General features: G+C 37.1%; 1 protein-coding gene across 1 annotated transcript in view; it reads right to left on the bottom strand.

Annotated features, from left to right (window-relative positions):
* Window positions 1–15,831, bottom strand: part of sh3gl1a (SH3-domain GRB2-like 1a) — a 29,409-nt gene extending 13,578 nt beyond the window's left edge. Inside the window, exon 1 of the mRNA XM_053487157.1 lies at window positions 15,676–15,831. Coding sequence (XP_053343132.1) covers window positions 15,676–15,720 — 45 coding nt within the window. The 5' untranslated portion in view covers window positions 15,721–15,831. The remainder of the gene's footprint in view (window positions 1–15,675) is intronic.
* Between the last annotated feature and the right edge of the window lie 4,770 nt (window positions 15,832–20,601).

The raw sequence follows: 20,601 nt of genomic DNA, 5'->3' as shown, positions 1-20,601 counted from the left end.
CACAGGCTTGAAGAGACTACAAGAAGAAACGTCAGGGAAGCAATGTGGACCAAAAAGTCACTTGTATAGTCATTTAAAATTATCACCTCCCCGGCCTTCATTTTGTTTTATCAGAAAATAAGCAACTTTGAACTGACACTATATTTTTTTATACTTTATTTTTATTACACAATGCGACATGAACCAGATACCTTGGTTATGTATCCATACTGCTTCCATGATCTCCTGGAATGCATGAATGCTGAACCCAACATGAGGGGACTTGCCCACTAAGGCAAATCACAAAAGACAATCACAAATAAACCCAATCACCTCCACTGCAGTGATAAATCATGGGCCACACATGCCCATGGAAAGCGTCCCGTTTTGGTTTGAAACGTAAAGCATTTCAACATTAGCTAGGATTGTGATGATAAAGAAAAGTAGTATTGCAACCTCGCAATTTTCTTAGTTTAATGATGATATCTCTTGCTTTTTTTTTCTTCTCTATGCATGAGAAGAACTATGCATGATGTTTGTGTAATAGAAATCTATTACACTGAATTCCTATTATTTGCTATAAAACATATTGGTATTACTAATAAGTGGATAGTAAACAGATTTGGTGTAAAACCCCCAAAACCCTAACACTTCCCTATCAACTTGCTACTCAAATAGCAAATACAAGGCAGTATTTAATAAGTATTAAATTAGTATTTGCATGGCAATGACATGCATATTAGGCTAACTGGCTTTGCCAAATTGTCCGTAGTGTGTAAATGAGCATGTGTGCCTGCGATGGATTGGCACCTCATGCCCCAAGACTCCTGTATACCAGAGAAAGCGGTATAGACAAGCAGTAAATGGTAAATGAGTGAATGAGTATGGAGTTGAGAATGAGGTATGAGAATGGTTGATATGCAGCATATATATGAATGACCTTCCACTGCCTGATATTCAAGCCACATGAAACAACCAAGTAACAAAGAAACAATCTCTCATATTTCCTGCCGGACAACTGTAAACTCCATGCCACGTTTGTTGCACCGAGAACACACAATGCTTCTGTGCAGCAAACACGGAAAAGCAAATACTTTCATTGTTGGCTAAGACAACCTGTGTGACCTCTCGCATCTTGGTGTTTTCAGTGTGAAGGTTTAAATTCTATAGTTACAGACCTGTAGGCTGTTTTCCATTAATTCCAATTGCGTTCCTTACATGTAGGTCTTAAACATGAGTCATCACTTGCTGTATATAATAATTGGGGCCCTTTGAGTGTTGCTAAAGTGGTCAATTATCTGCCGTCACATGCGTCAGAGTTCTTTAACGTAAAAACCTTGTACGGCGGCTTTCTTCAAAATGCACACATGATTAACGATAGGTGGAAAGAAAAACCCACAATAAAACTCCTTGGTGTGGCGAGACACCACACTGACTCAAAAATCGATTTTATAAAAATTTACATTTAGAGCGACCAGAATCGGCTTGCTTTCAGGTTGATCAGCCTCAGATATAACCGAGAGGGCACGAGCTTCCGAGTGGTGCAGATGAAATGCATTTTTAAAATGCAATAAAAGCTTCCAATCCTCCTTTTCTTTGTCTCCACCCTTTGCAAGCAAATTAGTGTCAAAATCCACTTACTACACAGACTTGCACTAGTCTTAAAGCATCGTGAGCACAAATTAATTTTGAAAATCATGTGCGTTAGAAGCCTTGAGCGCCTGAGTTAGAAACCATGCACGCCTGTGTGCTCACTTTGAGTTTTGGGACATTTGTGGAGGTAAAACATTGCAGTTTCTTTATAAAAAGGGTAGTACACTCAGCAATTCACTGGTATCGTGTGTTAGGAGTGGATTATTTGCCAAATTTGCTTAGAAATAATAATTATGGTGGATGACTAATACATGGTGTTAGGTAAAAATGTAGCTTTTTGCTCAATTTAAATTATATTCTTGTATTTGGAGTTAGTTTGTATTGTTTAAATGCTGTGCTTGGTTTTCAAGCGAGAAAATTATTGTGATAAACTCGCATTTAATTCAGTTGTGAAGCTGTTAAATAAAGCTAAGGAATAAAACTTATGAGTTTTTGAACTAACTTATGAACTAAAGTTATGACTTTAATGTTTTTAAAGGTTCAAGGTATTTAAATTGTTGTGCACACACAAACACACGCTCATTCACACACTATGGGCAATTTGGGAACGCCAATTAGTCCAATCTGCATGCCTTTGGACTGTGGGAGGAACAGGAGGAAACCCACCACGCAGGGAGAACATCATGCAAACTCCATGCACACGGAGGCAGGAATCAAACCCAGACCCTTTAGGTGCAAGGTAACAGTGCTAACCACTAAACCACCAATTGCGATACAGAATCTACATAAGGTGGGCGTGGCTATATACGTCACCCAACAGAGCCAATCAATTCAGCGCTATTCCCTCGAGGTAGGCGAGATTATACACGTCACTCAGCAGAGCCAATCAGCGCCAAAGTTTATCGTGTATACTGTACACAGAGTATGCGGAGGACACAGAAACGATAGAGATGCACCTTCCACAATTCTCACCAAGCAAAAACAAAAGCGCAACACAGAATGGCTTACTGCAAAAAAAATTGGGAATGTTGAATGGCACTATGACTGTTAAAGAGAGAGAGCTACCTGATTCGATGGTCCTGAGAAAAGTAAATATACTGTGTGTACAAGAGACCAAGTGAAAAGGGAAGCAAGACTAAAAACACTGGAGGTTGGCTCAAACTGCCTTACTATGATGGAGATAATAAAAGAAATGGTGTGGGTCTAATACTGAGGGAAGAGCATGCCAAGAGTGCTGTGGAAGTGAGGAGAGTGTCTGATAGATTGATGAGTGTAAAAGTGGAAGTGGAAGGGGTAATAATAAATGTGATCAGTGCATACGCTCCACAGGTGGGATGTGATGTGAAGGAGAAAGAAGATTTCTGGAGCGAGTTCGACAAAGTGGTAGTTAGTGTCCCCACAGGAAAGAAGATTGGTGATTGGAGCTGACCTTAATAGGCATGTTGGAGAAATGAACAAAGGTGATGAGAAGGTGATGGATGGGTACGGGCTCCAGGAGAGGACTGTGAAAGGACTGATTATAGTAGGTTGGAAATGGCAGTGGTGAATACATATTTTAAGAAGATACAGGGTGACATACGAAAATGGTGGAAGGTGTAGGAGGTGCAGGAGATGCAATATGAAAGAGACTGTAAGGTGGTTGCAGGGAATAGGGTAGCTAGCCAACACTGTATGGTGGTCTTCGGGATGACTTTGGAAGGTACAGAAGAAGAAAAAGAGAGTGAACCCAGGATTAGATGGTCGAGACAGCATGGCTAAAACCAAAAAAAAAAAAAAAAAAATGGACGTACACTATAAAAACAGACTATTGCACCATAAATGTAATCAATGTTGAGGAAAAGGGAAGTTATGAGCAGTTATGCATCACATGCTGATAAGTTTATTTTTAGCTTTGACCTTTTAACTATTTCTACATACTCTACCCTACTCTACCAATGCTAGTTACAAAATAAATCAAATCGGCACCTAGTTATAGTAGTGTGATAAAAATGTATTGGGTGATGACTGGTGATTCCCATCCCTACAAATAATATAACAAAAATGAATGATGATAAATAAATTACGACAGTGTTACTTTCTGTTTTGATAATAACTGACTGTATGATGTGCCAACAACCTCCTGCACTGGGCATGCATGCACACACACACACACACACACATCTTCGGTGGTTTTGTGGCAGGCTATGCTTACTGTGAAAGCAGAATAGCAGAGCAGAGACTCTATAGTTCATACAAGAGTACAGAATTCAGGCTTTGAAATGATGCAACAACAGAGAAAGTTTACTCAGTTCTGACACACCCAGTTCAACTCCTTGCAGGCTTTGTACTGTAGACAAGTCGATTCAGTTTCCCCCGTGTCGCACTCAGGAGTCATCACTCCCGGTTAACTTTCTGATCTAGCCCCGCATCCAACCATGGCGGATTCAGCAAACTAGAGGCCCACTGACTTCCAGAGTTACACACAGTACACACCTGATCAACCTCGAATACGCCCTAACCATTGAACAAGATGTGCATCTACAGTTTTTAACCTCAGGACGGAATGGAGTTGAGAACCTGCTTGACGCTACCCTATTTTAATACAATACCTACCCAAGCAATGCATTGTGGGATTTCAAGGCCATCCTTTGCTACTGTTTTAGACATGATGTGCAAATGTCATGTAAATGTCTAACAATGCATTTACAGTGTAGTACAACTGACTAAAACAAGCTTCAGCAACCGTATCCACCTACTTGCTTTTTTCGGTCATATGGTACAAAAGTCACAAATTCTCCAACTATGTTCGTCACAGTTTGTTTGGTCTGTCACTGAATGATCATTACCTCAGCGTCAGCAATGCGCATACTCTCTGTACAGCATGTTTGCTTCTTGCTATGCGTCATGAGCGTGGGTGACTAATGGCTTCGCTTGTGTTTAACCAGATTCTACAGTAAGAGCTTTGCATAAATATGTGCACCTGCTAGCAGTGGTTAAAAAAACTAACTGTCCTGAAATCGTCCGACCAGCTGTTAAGCAAGCTGTTAAGCACAAAGCTGGTCGAACTCATATCAGTACCAGATGTTATGTTCTAGCTGCCTTATTACTCAATGTTTCAGATTTTATTTATTAATTAAAATGCCTTGCTGTTGTGTCTACTTTATTAAAACAAGCTGCGTTGAAATAGTAGTGGATATTCGTCAATGCTTTCTGTCTGCCATCAGAAATTGGATAATTACCATGAAGCAAAAGGTCCCTCAACAACAACAGGTTTCTGATCGTTGGTTATTCTGTCTGTTCAGCGCCTTTATCTTTATTACACAGAGCCACATTCTCAAAAAAATTGGTTGAACGCAATAAGAACTCGTCCAACTCGGCAGGTACACAGTAGAGACTGATAAGGACGTAGGATTGTTTCCATTGACATGAAGTTGCTGCATTTTTTCATGTCGGACACGACCAGTTAATAGCGTAACTAACACCTCTTAGAGACTTCATCGATATACTACAAGCATGTCACAGACGGCAAAGACTGGAAGGAGTTCTGACTGAGTTGTTAATTTGATGTCGCTGCATTTTTGCTGGACCTCGTCAGACATGTGCTATGACCATGGAAGATCAAGGCCATGTTGGAGAAGACAGCATTAATTGCAATCTGATCGAATATGCTAATAACTTGGTACAGGACCTGAAGCATGATCATGTACGTGATAGGAAATTAGTGACGAGCATTGAAATCCTGACCGGATGGTGGCTGGCCAGTAATATGAACTTGATAAAGGCGCATATGATCTGCCTATAATTTTTAATAGAATAAAGTACTGGCTGTTAGCACTCTCGCCTTGCAGCTCCAGGGTCCGGGTTCGATTCCCGGCCAGGCTCGATTCCCGTCTCTGTGTACATGAGTTTGCATGTTCTCCCCGTGCTTGGTGGGTTTCCTGCGAGTACTCTGGTTTCCTCCCACAGTCCAAATAGATGCAGGTTAGGCTAATTGGCATTTCCAATTTCCCCGCAGTGTGTGAATGGGTGTGTGTTTGTGTGTGTGCCCTGCAATGGATTGGCACCCTGTCCAGGGTGTACCCTGCCTCATGCCCTAAGGATTGGCTCCAGGTCCCCGTGACCCTGAATACAGGATAAAGCCGTATAGAAAATGAGTGAGAGAGAGTGAGTACTGACTGAAGTTATAACAGCACTGCTTGAACCAAAAATGTTTCTTAAGGTCGCAACACAAACTCTGCATCATTTTCTAACCATCATTTCTCTTGTGTAGGGTCATGGAGAGGACTGGCACCTATCCCAGTAAGCGTAGGGTGTGAGGTAATGTAGACCTTGGATAGGTTGCCAACCTGGCACAGGGCACAAAAACAAACACACACTCACAAACCCATACTCTCGGCAAACAAGAGTATTTGAAAAATAGAAGCAGTTTCTAATCTTCTGCTAAAGCTGTGACATTTTCAGAAAGTCATCAATTTTACAGCATTTAATGTTTAGAAGTTAAACTAAGTAACCTAAAAACTGTGAATCGGTTCCAAAAATCGACCAATTGATTTAATTTACTAAATTGTTACTGAGCAGAGACTTATTTAATTGCAAAGCTCTTCTCAGACCATTAGCATTTATAAACTCTGTAGAAGGACTCTGACTAAAAAAGGAAAAATAAATGTACAGCAGGATGAACAACAAGAGGCATTTTTTTGCCTGTTGTATGAAAAGAATTCAAAGAACACTTTGCGGCACGAAATGAAGTAAGACAAGTTTCCAAATTATTAAATCAATTTATACTTTTGATTACTACAATATATATTAAATCTACACTGTTTGGCCGCATGGACCAAAATCTGGATCTGTTATTTGTTTAAACAAATCAGTACACTTCCTTTTAGACAAGTATATTAGCCTTCAAGAAGCCACGCTACACACAAAATAACGCTACACACAAAATAACAATTTAATGCGGAAATGAGTTTGAAAAGTGTAATATAATATGTGCAAGTCATAATTATCATATTGTTCTTGATGAGCAAACTCGGAGAGACAAGTAAAAACTGTTTGAGATGACTGGGAGGAAGAAACCTTGAGAGGAACCAGACTCAACAGGAAACCCGTTCTCATTTGCATGATATTAGGGATTTATTTGCAGTCATAATGTGCGCTAAAATACATTAACATGAATGAATACCTCGTTTTATTACAATGGATTCAGTCAGAATTCACATTTGTTATTTTACTGAGGAGGATACTGAGTAAGACAGAGCTGATCGGAAAATCAAAGGAAATCTGCTGCACTCTGACATTTGGCTGTAAAAAGAACGTCATACACTGGATAAAGGTTAAACCACGTACGAAGAGTGGTGTGGACGAAGCGTTGCAGAACCCGCCCATTACCAGAAAATAAAATGATTCATCAGATAAGATTTAGAGAGACCGAGAGTGTGAAAGCCAGCGCAGGAAGACAGTAGATACGCGAGAGAGGGGATTTTTTTCTAAGGCCTACAGCAGTTTGCTAAAGTCATCATACAAAACTGGAAACATGACGTCAAGCTAAATGACACAGTACTTTTTTAAAGCTGCCATAAGCCACTAATGTACTGCTGTGTAACTAAAGTTCCAATACACCCGTGTACGGCAGGTCCAGGTGTAATCAAGGAGCTGTTAGCAGGGTGTTGGCTGCAGTGTTATTTGCCAAGTCACATAAACTAACAGCAGACTTCAGGACTCAGGGTCTGATTTATTGATTGATTAACAAAGCTTGGACTGGGTTACAGGGCAGCCTTATAATGGAAACAACTGCTTACAGCATAACAATACAAACAAAAGCTGGACATGAAAGCAAGAAGAGATCTTGTGTACAGGGTTTTTGATTAATTAAATGTATTATATGGAGATAAAGTAAAGTTTAAACTTAAAGTTTGGACAAAAAATACATAAAGGGAGAAAATTATTAATTAATTAATTTAATTATTATTTTTTTTAACATTACAGTAAAACAGTTACTTGCAACACAAGGTTTCACTGTAACTGTGTATACATCTTTTTGAAAGGTGACATAATTTATTTTTTTAATGTAAAATCATCATTGGTTATAACAGATTCTGTGCAGAGTGCACAAGCTTCCAAATGGTGCAACGGAAACGCATTTTTATGGCGCATTAAAAGCCACCGATCTGCCTTTTTATCCAAACTCTGAGCGAATTCATCTCTTTATACACTCACTACACACATTTACACCAGCCTCAAAACAACACAAGTGCTAATTAGTCTCAAAACACGCAATACAAGCCACGCAGTCACAACTGATCAACACGCGCTCAACACATTGTATTAAGAAAAGCCTTTCTTTATAATCCTACAGGCAGTACACTGGTGTCCCATGTGATAGGAATAAATTATTTGCCAAGTTTGTTCAGAAATACTTATAATAATAGATGACAAAACAGGGATACACGTTGCTCGGTACAAATGTAGCTTTTTGTTTAATTTTTAATTGACGTTAAATATTAAACTCTTGTATCTGAAGTAACTTTGTATTGTTTAAATGCCTTTTAAATGAAAAAACTAATAAATGGAAGACGCTATAATTACTTACATTCATTTCAATTGTGAAGCTTCTGAATAAAAGGTTTTGTATTTAAGGTTCAAGGTCTTTAAATTGTAGCAAAATCAGAAAATGAGTAATATAGAATCAGGATATTTATAAAATCCTGATACAGTATGGCAATATCATTTAAATATACTGTGTGCACTACTGATGGATTCCAGTAGGGGGCCCACTGGAGAATTAAATCAAATCAAAAATCAAAAAGTTTTTCATAAAATCAAAAACTTGGGGGTAATCGTGGACCTAATCGCACAAGTTTGCATAATGGGTGCCTTTTCATTTTTCTTAATTTTGGTTTGCTTGCTTTATCTAGAATTTGTTTTCTCGACAAACAATTTTCGTTCGACAACATTAAAATGTAACTATAAATGGATAAAAAGTACGACATTTTTATTCATAAAAAAAAATGAAATCTATTGAATTCCTGTTGTGTCAGCAGAGTGAAACACTGATTATGCTTCTATAACGGCACACCTTGAAATGTTGATATTCCGCATCGCACGAATGCTTCTATTGTTGTGATATTAACAATATTTTTGTATGATGTAGCAGTGCATGTACTAAGGTGCGAACAGTCTACAGTGCAAATGTATTTACAGATAAAACAATATATCCTGAGAGGAGATTAGATTAGATCGCTTGGGTAAAAAGCATATACAAATTCACTGCAGACATGACAAAGCCTAGAAGAGAACGAATTGTATACTGTAACACAATGGAGAACAGTTAAACTCCTCAGCCCAGAGGGTACTGTGGTTGCAAATTCATTCACAATTGAAAAATAAATAAATAAAAATCTTTCTCGCTCCATACAATTCCTACAAATGTTAACATGAGGTTGGGCAACACTCCCTTTTCTTTGGCCTTTTCTTTAAGAATTACAAGAATTCATGACCCATTATGTTGAAGAGTCCTTGTCAGCGCTTAAAGCCTTCAGGTTTTGTTTAGACCAGAATAAAACCTTAGCTGTGTAGAACAAAAAAAAAAAAATTGATAAGACAACCTCATTCCTTCTTTTCCTGTTGGAATTCATGTTTTGTTCCCAGTGAATTAAAACTTTCAAACCTGGCCTTGGTTATTCTGTAGCAGTGTGTGAATAGCGAGCCTGTCAGACCTGCCATATTTCTGAAGCTAATAACATGGTGCAGGAAGCAGTTCATCATTTTCAGCCAGCTTATGTGGATTTTTATTCAAAAGACGACAGTTTCGACTTTTATTAGCGAAATGTTCTTCTTGCATGAAACAGGTTTGACATTTTAATTCACTACATCAGGGACGCAATTGTATGGGCGGAAAAAAAAAAATCTACAGATCTATCCATTTGAATCTTTATCAAAATGAGTCGCTGGCAGCAGGAAGAGCAGCGCTTTGATTTGAATTTGTTTTAATCAAGGCCAGCACTTGATGATTGGTTATGAATAGGAGAACTGACATTTGTTCTAAGATTACCTGATTAATCGTTAACGGTCACTGGAATAAGCTTCTTTGAGAGGTAACAGAATCAACCACCACTAACCCCACACACCTTAGAGTCCCTTTTCTTTACAAGAGACCTATTACGAGATGCCATAACTAGTAATTTTACTACTAGACTGACTTACTTTTACATATTTTGTCTAAAGGCTTTGCAGATCTTTCAGATTAACTCGAGTCTTATCTTTGAACCCAAAGGAATGTGAGATGAGCCAATCGACCTAATAACCTACACAAAGTTGATACTTCCCGATAACACATCAAGTTAAACAGTAGGGCTGCAACTAATGACTATATCGATAATTGATTAATCTATCGAGTATTGAATCAATTAATTGGATTATAAAAGGTGCATTTACTAAATAGCTCTTAATTAGCGATCAGCTTTTAAATTTAGCTTAAGGTTGCTTTACCACTAACTTGACTCTCGCGTCGTTTAGAAAGAGCCTTTCCTTTTGATTCTAGAAAAATAAAATAAAATGTTGCTGACTAATTTGATTATTGATTTTAGTCAATACCGTTAATTAATTGGTGCACCCCTAACCACCAAAATACCGTCTCATATATTCATAGGGCTCGCAGTCTGTCACAGTAGTATAATAGTTTAATAGTAGTATAATAGTTTTTATACTTATTTTCCTAATTTCCTTTCAATTCTGTAAAGCTACTTTGTGATAATGACCTTTGTTAAAAAATTAACACAATTTTATAAAGAATCCTATTCAATATTACATTTTTATAAGGTTTAAAGTTTTTTTTTTTTTTTTTTTTTACAATTCTTAACAAATTAATAAAATTTACTCAGAACACACAGTGATGTCTGCCAATGTCTGAATAGTTAAGATTGCACCACCTGTAGGATTATACTGTAGAATAATGGCAACATTTTACCACCTCATTTGCAAGCATATACAAAAATTATAAATTTATTTGTTTACATTTATTCTGAAGTCAATATGTAGAGACATAAATAACGGCACAAAAGAATTGCCATATTTACCCGGATCTATCAGATATACATTATAAGTATCAAATAATCTTCCTTTAAACATCATTTTATGCATAGTTTACTGCATGCTGCGACTTCCACAGTAACATGGTGCTGGTTTATGAGTGGTTGCCATTGTATTGAAGAACCAAACAGCCTATTAATTAAAAGAAGGCTGTTCCCTCCCCAATGAAATGTATTTACTGCTTATTAAAAACTGAATTATTGGATATGTAGCAGTATACGGCTTTTCCAATAAGCGAAGTTGTATGTAAAAAAATTTCTTCTTAGCTTAAAGACAAAACAGAAGATTCAGTGTGTGAGAAAGCACACCAGAAGGATTTGTTATACAGTACATGCTGGGCAGTTTTGGGGTTCTCACACTAGCAAAGCAATAGCAGGTGTATTTGATGAGGTGCTTTGGGACAGCGGCAGGTCCCGGTACAGGTTATCGTACTCTGTATTGGCAACTATTCAAAAGAAAGTGCTTGTACTTGTAGTGACAAAGAGTGGAATAGGCACCCCTAATCTATACCAAAGCACTCGGGGCATGTGCACTTAAGAAAAACGATGATTAAACATGTTCTCTGTAACTGTCATTACTGAGGAATTACCCAACAATCAAGCATCCAGCTGGGTTTTCATGCTTTGTTTCCAGCTGCAGGACAGCTGCCCGAACAAAGAAAAAGATTGAATTTTTTTTTCAATTGGATTAAATGTTACTTTTAATCCAATTCAAAGTTGAAATTGAACCTTTTACTTGTATAGCACTTTTAACAATAAACATATACTGTATTTACAAGGCTGCTTTACAAAAATACAGTACTTTGCAAAAGTCTTGAGGCACCACTCAGTTCATCATATTGAATTAAATTAAATTAATTTTACATATAGACGTTCAGTTTCGAGTGGTGATTCTTTATTGTGACGTTTCATTTATCGCCACATTGACTCCAAAATCAATTGCTTAAATATGATTTTTACATTTAGAATACAAATCCCCTGTTGATTGACCAGTGACCAGAATTGGCAGGTTTTTTAGTTAGATTGGGCAGGACTAGTGCTCAACCAATCAGCCTCAGATAAAAGCTTCCGATCAACCTTTTCTCCAAACTTTGTGAGGGAATTACACTAAAAATCCACTTGTAACACATGCTTACAAACTCTCAAAACACACCAAGTGCAAATTAGTCTTAAAAATTGCTTGTGTTCTCACTGGTCTCATATTTTCTTTTATGTTTGATTGATTTACAGGTCACTGTGTGATTTAAACAAAAACATTCATCTGAAACTGCTTAGGCACAGGAACCGGACTAAAGAAATAGGAGACAAAAAGTCCTAACTATTCTGAAAAAGTCGATACTATATAACTATAAAACTATTCTTTAATTAAGACAACGTTAAAATACAAGGAGCTCAGACCCTTTGGAAGCAAAATATGAATAGATTAGGATAAATAAGTGAAAAGATATGAATAAATGGAAATAAATATATGAATGAAAGAATAAAAGTGAGAACCAAAATCAAAAGTGAACCAATTAGCAGATGGGTGACACAGCACAGCACGATTACAAATACTTTATTGTCTAAAGCTGTATTCTTATACAGTATAGTCAATTGTGTTAACAGGAACATACTGTATGCATGCTTGAGCATCAGGGTCATTTCAGTATTTATTATAGCTTCAAGTGCATTAAATCAAACTGAAGTACATTGAATAATATTGTCCAAAGACAGAAATTTAAGTGCAAACTGCTTACTACAGTTTCAGTCCTAAAGCCATCATAAAAAAAAATTCAAAGTTATCATCATGGTTTTCATGTAATATGTTTCTAACCAAGTTACATTTTAGATATCGTGATTATATTTTTATAATTCTGCATTTTGTTTACTATTAACGGTTATATTTTACTAGTTAAAATTTATAATAAAGAGATATTTATCATTTTATTCTGATTAGTCCAACTTACAAAGAAGAAAAATAAGTTTCTCTGATTCATAGCTCAATTTTTGTAAGAAAAAAGTTAAACAGCTACTACAAATAAGAAATGTAGAAATGATTTGGGTCAAACACATTTCTTGCAGGCGCACAGTTTGTATTTTCACTCTGTCCTGTCATTGCTCTGTTCTCACCGAGGATTGCTAAAAAAAAAACACAGAATCCTGCTTCAATTGACACATAATGCTGAATTTCCACACACTCTGGTAAAAAATATGCATTTTACAACTAACTTTAAATATGCACACACTCTGTTTCAATAAAATTGAGTTTTATAACCTGACCAAAACACATTTTTTAGCCAAAGATGACAATGTGCCCCATTATTATACTAAACCTAAACCTATGATTATTATTTATTAATTTTTTTAATAAAACTAATTAATTAAGCTAGCAGCCCTTCTTTTATCTAAAAACAATCAACAATTATTATTTTGAAGATCTGAAACTGCACTGAACTTGAAGCATTTATATAAATATGTGGCTTGGTCAAAATTAAACTGTACCGTAACTTGTTAGAATTGTGAAAAAACAGAATGTTACGTGTTAAACATTAAGTTAAGTCAATTTGATTACTCACTAGTAACAATTTAATCATGGATATTTCCAATTAAACTTTATAAAGTAACATAATAAAAATGAATTGCTACAATCCTTTAACTAAAAAAAAAAAAAAAAAGGTAATTAGTCCATCCTTTCCTACTCCCTTTAAACCAGGTGGTAGTGCGCATTGGCCTCCTTTTTAATCTACCACTTCCAGGACATTAACATCACATTGCTTGTGCATATTTCTTCTTATACTCATATTTTTTCTGCTAAATTGAATCATTATTATATAAAAAAGTAATCAACTGAATTAGGTTACTTGTCATTCTTCTTTATTTAATTTTCAGCCAAAATGATTCAGAGACCCATTTCTCAACACAAAAAAGTCTCCAATTAGTCTTGAATGCTCAGATATACATGGCAGACGGATATCGATGGGTCCTTCAAGCTTTTGTACATATAGACTTTAAAATTGTGGCATAAAGTTTTATAGGAAAAGCAACTAGAAAACCAAGTTTTGTGCAGGAAATAATGCATGTTCCTCAGTAAACAGAGAGCGGACTCAATGACATCGCAGGACCTGATGATGTAAACAGGCTGGAATATACACTACTGGTTGAGTGCTGCACCCAAACCTAAACAGGAAAAGCTTCATGATTGCTATCATTCTGAAGCGGTCATGAGACACAGCATCCCGATGTTATGTTATATGAAAATATGATAAACAGTTAGAATGCATCAACTCAACTAGAACTAGGAAGCATCTTAACTAAACTACTACCCAAAAGACAAATAAATGAACTGCCAACCAATGGCATCCATGATTTATTTTTCCATTGAAATTCTTTGGGGTTCTTAGTGCAGCTGTTTTCCTGTTTCATTGTGTTGATTTATTTTACCCTTTTACCTTAGAACTGTCCAACCAGTGAGCTACACTCGAAGTCACAACCAATGTAGGAAACAACCTCTTGAAAAAGAGAGATGCACCAGCGTTTAATCCTGTAATCTGTCCAGCACAGATCCAGGAGATCACTAGCCGAAACTAGTCGACCCTTTACGGTAACACAGGGCTCAGAGAGATGTAAGGTGTTGCAACGCATTTGGAACTTTAAGAGGCCAGTGCTTACTGACTATAGCTACTATGGATTCCTTTTTAATATGACACTGATCTAGGCCCCTGAGGGGCACAGCAGTAAAGTGCTCGCCCTATCATCTGGAGATCACAAGTTTAAATCCCAGGTGATGATGTAGCCTCTCGCAGCTGGAGAGAGATGATTGGCCGAGCTCTCTCAGAGTCGAGGGACTGGAGGCACTAATTGCTCTCACATAAATTGCGGTACCAAGCCAATCATGGGCATCTGTGAGCTCAAGCAAGCGGAAGAAGCAGATAGCGTTGTCCTCTGTGTGCATTATGCTGCTTCCAAAGGAGCATGAGCGAGCAGTTGAAAAAAAGATGCAATTGTCTGGCTCAGCGGAAACACATAAAAGTCTTCAGCCCTCCCTGAAAAAATCCTCCTTGTGATGTCAGCTTCTCACAAGAAGATATCAAAGATAAAACAGCAATCAGCACATTATTTTCATAATTTCCAAATCAAACGGTTCAGACATGGTGGGGCCCTAAGCTCATGGCTAAAAACTTCCTTAGTTATGTAAAAATGGTGGTGACGCTACCTACTGCTACATCACATTATGACACGTTTCTTCCTGAGGAGTCTGTACGACAATGGCACAGATTATTGGCCCTGATCATCATTGCTTTGCAGCTACATTATTATTTGTTCCCCCTTATGATGTCATCAGGCATCACCTAAATGAGGATGGGTTCCCTGTTGAGTCTGGTTCCCCTGAAAGTTTCTCAGGGAGTTTTTCCTTGCCAACATCCCCCTCGGCTTGTTCATCAGCGAAAATTATTGTGATTCATACACATTTTTTACATTTTCTACACATTTCCATAATCTTCTTTTGATTCTGCAAAGCTGCTTTGTGACAATGGCCACACCATCCTCTAAACATGTTAGATACATTGAAAGTGTTTCAGGGTTTAGATTTCCTCATAGTTTAGGAAAACTACACACTCTGCACAGACTGGAGCTCTTTGCCACTGATCACTATATGGTTAAGATTTTCTTATCAACTTTTTTCTGTTTTAATGGCTTATCTTGAATTTAAACCCTGTTTCAATGTACCAGCTTGACCAGCTCGACCTGCGTGTTGGCTTCTGGACAGATCAGCCTGGATCACCATCAAAGGGTTAAAAGTTACAGGCTGGATTTTCGTCAATAGCCTCAGGTTACGCGCGTTTAGCAAATAATCTGATCTCGATAAAAATGAACATGACATGCTGAATACCAAGCTCTATTTATAATTAGATCCTGTATCGTGAAGCACAAAACCTGGATCTAAAGTGTGTTTCAAGAAATAAGGGGTTAATTTAACACCAGTGTACTCCAACTCCAAAGACTGGGCACGAGAGGGAAAAGTTTCAAAGTTTCAACGTTTCAAAGTAACCTGACTCACCTGACTCGCTTTATAAAACTGCTTCTTCAAGCCTGCGACAGACATCTTCGCATCGATTTGTTACACTCAATGTACTCCTGGAAAATGTGAAATCCTTTCCTCTCGATTTGTTCCAAACTTTGACAACAATCCTCCCAGCACCACCACCTACACAGAAACTATACAGCACCTATATCTTTTTCCCCCATCCGTATTCAGAAAGTCACACCTACTAAGTCAGGATTGGATACGTTTTTTACTGACAAACAAAGCCACCTATTAAAGACAGACAAACCAAGCAATAGCTAAAAAGCCAACCAATCACAGAGCAGAAGGCGGGATTTCTTGTTAAAACCCAGGATGTGCAAAAGTTGCGGCACTTCCGGATTGCGGAATTTTGATTTAGCTTTTTAAAACAAGGACCTGATTACCAAAAATCTGACTTATTTCTGCAAGAACAATTTAACCATACTTTACACCTTTCATAAGTATACTTCAGTAAAATGTAATGTTGTTGACATTTAAAGACTTTTTTGAAATGTTTATGATTTAACAGTCATCCTAATAAGACTTAACTTTAAATATCGGTTCCCTTATGCTTTAAAAGCACTCATATTTTTTTCCGCGCTATTTAGTCCACAATATGTACAGTAGGAGACTCATGGGGCGCAAGTAAGGTAACATAAGTAACTTCCGGAAAGTTTTAGGCGGCCACGTAGAAACCACGCCCCATCTCCTCATCTGGTTCTTGTGCTTCTTAAAACCTAGGATTTTAAAAATACATTCGAAATAAGGAAGCATGGCTTACATCTTGCAAATGTCATATTCTCAATAATGTTAAAAATGTTCACCTTATGACATTACACTATGTGTATTTGCTAGGGATGGGAATTACCAATCACCACGTACAGTAATATATTATCACGATACCTCAGGACCAATTCGATTGAAATTGCCTTTCTATAAGTATCGCGATCGTATAATTATCTCAATTCGATATTAGATTTTACAACTAACTTTAAATACAAGAGTTTACGATTTAACTGAGCAGCACATTCAGTATGTCTTTTATCTGCCATAATTATTATTTCGATAATTCACTCCTACCACACAAGATGTTAATGTGTAAATAGTAGAGTGTACCATCTGTAGGAATATAAAGTAATGGCAAAGTACTACCACCTCCAAAGTCTCCAAACTCAAAACGACGAGCACGCGTGGCTTCTAATGCACACAATTTTTGACCAATTAGCGCTTACTGTGTTTTGAGACTGGTGTAAGAGTGTAACAGGTGCGTTTGAGACTAATTCGGTTACAAGTTTGAAAAAAAGGGGGGAGATCGGAGGCTTTTATTGCACACGATTTTTAATAATGTAACGCGATAAAAATTGTTTCTGTTGCGCAGCTTAGAGGCTTCTGAGCTTGGTACAGAATTGTCTATATCTAAGGCTGATCACCGGTCACAGCCAATAAAACTGAAAACTAGCCAATTCTGGTCCCTGGCAAATCGACTAGTTCATATCTATTATAAATGTAAATATAGTTAAAAAAAAAAAATAATAATATTTTGGAGTCAGAGACAAAAAAAAATGTTCTCTACTTGTAGAGTGGTACAATCCCATTTTTGCAGCAACTCTAAACTCATATTTTTATTCTTATTAATAGTTTTTATACTTTTACTTGACAAGATATGGCTATCCTATTCTGCCACGGTAAAAAATCATGTGAATATGCTGTCAAATTTTATATTTTAAAGATCACATTAGCTATCCTCCCGGTACTCTCAAATTGCCCGTAGTGTGTGTGTGTGCCCTGCGATGGATTGGCACCCTTCTGGGTATCCCAGAAGGGTGCCAATCCATCGCAGGGCAGGGCACTCCAGGTCCCTCGTGACCCTGAATACAGGATAAAGCGATATAGAAGATGAGTGTGTGAGATCACATTGTCCATCCAAAAATGTAAATTCTCTAAATCAGATCACAAACTATTGCCTTCCGTCTGTCCAAAATAGCCTGGAGTTTTTAAACCTTGTAGAAAACCACAAATCACCCCTGCTGCTATTTCGACATTCAAAATTAACCATTAAAATATTTTCATTTTTTTCTTGTTATTAATTTAAAAAGAAGGATTTTGTCTATTATAACATAATACTGTGTAAAATCCTGGGGTACTTGCAATGAAATGCTGTAAAGCTAAAATGCTTTAGAAATAATTAAATTAAACCATTCTAAATGAAAAACTACTATGAAGAGAATTAAAAAGTAATAAATTACACAAAGTCAAAATTGGGTGTGGAATCCCTTTGCTTTTTAAAAAATAAACATTAGTAATACCAGGTACAATTTGTGCATCTTTTATGAACTGAAAACATTTTAATAGTACAAAAAAAAACACTTTATTACATTCTTTAAAGCACATTTTTAACCTGGTGTTACAGTGAGATGAATTATGAGAAAATCTAACATTTTGCCAAATAGATGTGAACGGAAATAAAAATAAAATAAAATGAATTTAATCATTTCCTATAGTGTGTAAATTGACCATAAAACAAACAAGACAGGTGGTGGACACGCAATAAGAAATAGACAAAACATTCACGGTCTAGCGAACTAGCTCACATAAAAACAAGATACATTAATGAATAAGACAATTAAAAAAAAATAATTATAGGTTTCTGGACTATACCTATTAAAATTTTGACTCAAAAACCATATAGTTCAACATTTAAAGAAAGAGGAAAGGTCTTTGACATTTTGTGCTTGACATTCACAAAAATATATACTGTATAATATATATATATAGCTACAGGACACAGTGATTGAGGATACGGGTCTCTTGTTCGGTGCAAAAAGTGGGGTGCCTTTATGTGTGCGTATGTACTGTATCTGTATATGTGTGTGTGTGTGTGTGTGTGTGTGTGTGTTTAGTGTCTGGTTGGCAAAGCTAGGAGACTGGTCGAACAAAGATCAGCTAGCTCCCTGAGTGATTTCTATAAAATGGTAGTTTTTGTAAAAAAATTGGACGGAAAACTAAAGATTTTTCCCCCATCTTACAACCAATAACCAGAGCAAACTACACAAACTGAGAGAGGTTAGTCTGCTTGTGATGTGCATGTAACTTCAAAATTGCATGAACCCAAAACCATAAGAATTCTACATCATTCTCCAAATAGTTTAAAGCTACCAATACTGTGTATAAATACCTCCCACTAGTGCTAATGATGTACTCATTTCTCAGTAGGTAAATACATGTTGAATGCTTCAGGCTGCTCAGAATTTCAGATTGCGTTTGGTGCCAAACTGAAATTCCAAGGGGTGGAGCTGATCCAACTCCTCCTACTGTATTAGCCTAACCTTAACTCCTAACCCATATGATGCTGCACAACACAGATCAAATATCACACTTAGCCAGAATGGAACACTGGATTTAACTTAACCATTTGGCATTTTGATTTTGAGCTCCACCCAAGACGGATCAAGTCCTCCTAAACTTCTCCTCCTAGAATTCATCAAGGCCTGCTTGCAAATTACAGACTAGAGTGGAAGTCTGAACAGTAGTAGAAAGATGTGTGAGAATTATCCAAGTGTATCTGAGTGTATTTTAGCCCACCTACACTTAACTCAACCCTTCACTCGGGAATGCCAATCGTTCTGCTTTCAGCATGCCGAAGTGTACAAGCAGGAAGAGAGGTGTGATGAAACAGGAAGTGGGACACTAAAACAGATAAAAGATTGAACAGCCACAATTTACAAAATAATACACCTGAACCTGTATGCAATGCTCATGTGTGTTTGTGTGTGTGTGTGTGTGTGTGTGTGTGTGTGCGTGCGTGTAAAGTGTCATATACTGATTGTTATCTCATTTTTTTAAGAATGATAGCCTATGCAAACAACTTAGCTCATAAAACAACTCAAACAACATAGAAGTCATTCAGATGCTTGTTAGTCCATCAGACATGAAAAAGCATTCTTGAATGTCATGCAGGTCCCTGAACACGTTTTTTTGTCCACCACGGAGCTAAAAAAAAAAAAAAAAAAAAAAAAAATCTTCTGGAGCGTTATCATTTGGGCTCGTAATGAGTATCCTTTCTGTCGAGTATTACAGAGCAGCCCGTGCCCCAAATACTCCAAAAGAAGTGGAATGTCTGGTTACAGCTGTAATGTTTTTTGAAGAGAAAGTTCCTTGTTTGGACCGTCGACTTCCTGCGTCCAATTCATTGATCCGCACCGAACAGAAGTTCCCAAGTCCAGGCTCCACTCATTCCTTTAAATCCTGTTCACTCTTCCTCTTGCTTCTACTCTCCCTCTCTGTGTTTCTCTCTTCATACATACTGTACGTGTGTATTTATATGCAACCTTCATCAAAATATCTATAATGCAATGAATAAATTAAAAGGAATACAATTCTTATACCTTCTATAAGTGGCGATTACAAGGACAGATGCACTGGAATTGAGGTTTCTCATTGTGTTTTTAAATAATAACAACTAAAGTAGCTTAAAAGCAGCACCAAATACTGTCTACACACTCGTGCCTGAGGAATTGCAAGCTTGTACACGCCTTCTTTTGCCCGATGTGTTACTGTGTGACACATTTTTATTGCACAATATAAACCATGGCAGCTAGTAGGGTTGGGCGGTAGGACTTTTAGAGCATATCCTATTGACGACAGGAGATGTGAAATTTAGTGCTAGCTAGGGGGTGTAATGATGCATGAAATTTAACCTGTATATCACAAGAGAAGGTAGTGCCAGGACACTTTCACTACAGCAACTGCATGAATATGTGCCTTAGGTTTGTCTTTTTAGCGAATTAAAACATTCAACATTGTAAATGAACGGAGAAAATAAAACGAAATAAATTCTATAATCTCTATTTGAGAGATTCATTTGGATTCGCAGCAGCATATAGCAAATAACAATAGTTGTGAAATACAAAGCAAACGGGG

The sequence above is a fragment of the Clarias gariepinus genome, chromosome 25 (genome assembly GCF_024256425.1).
Source record: "Clarias gariepinus isolate MV-2021 ecotype Netherlands chromosome 25, CGAR_prim_01v2, whole genome shotgun sequence".
In the NCBI taxonomy this organism is placed as follows: domain Eukaryota; kingdom Metazoa; phylum Chordata; class Actinopteri; order Siluriformes; family Clariidae; genus Clarias; species Clarias gariepinus.
This window is presented reverse-complemented; position numbering and strand designations above follow the sequence as displayed.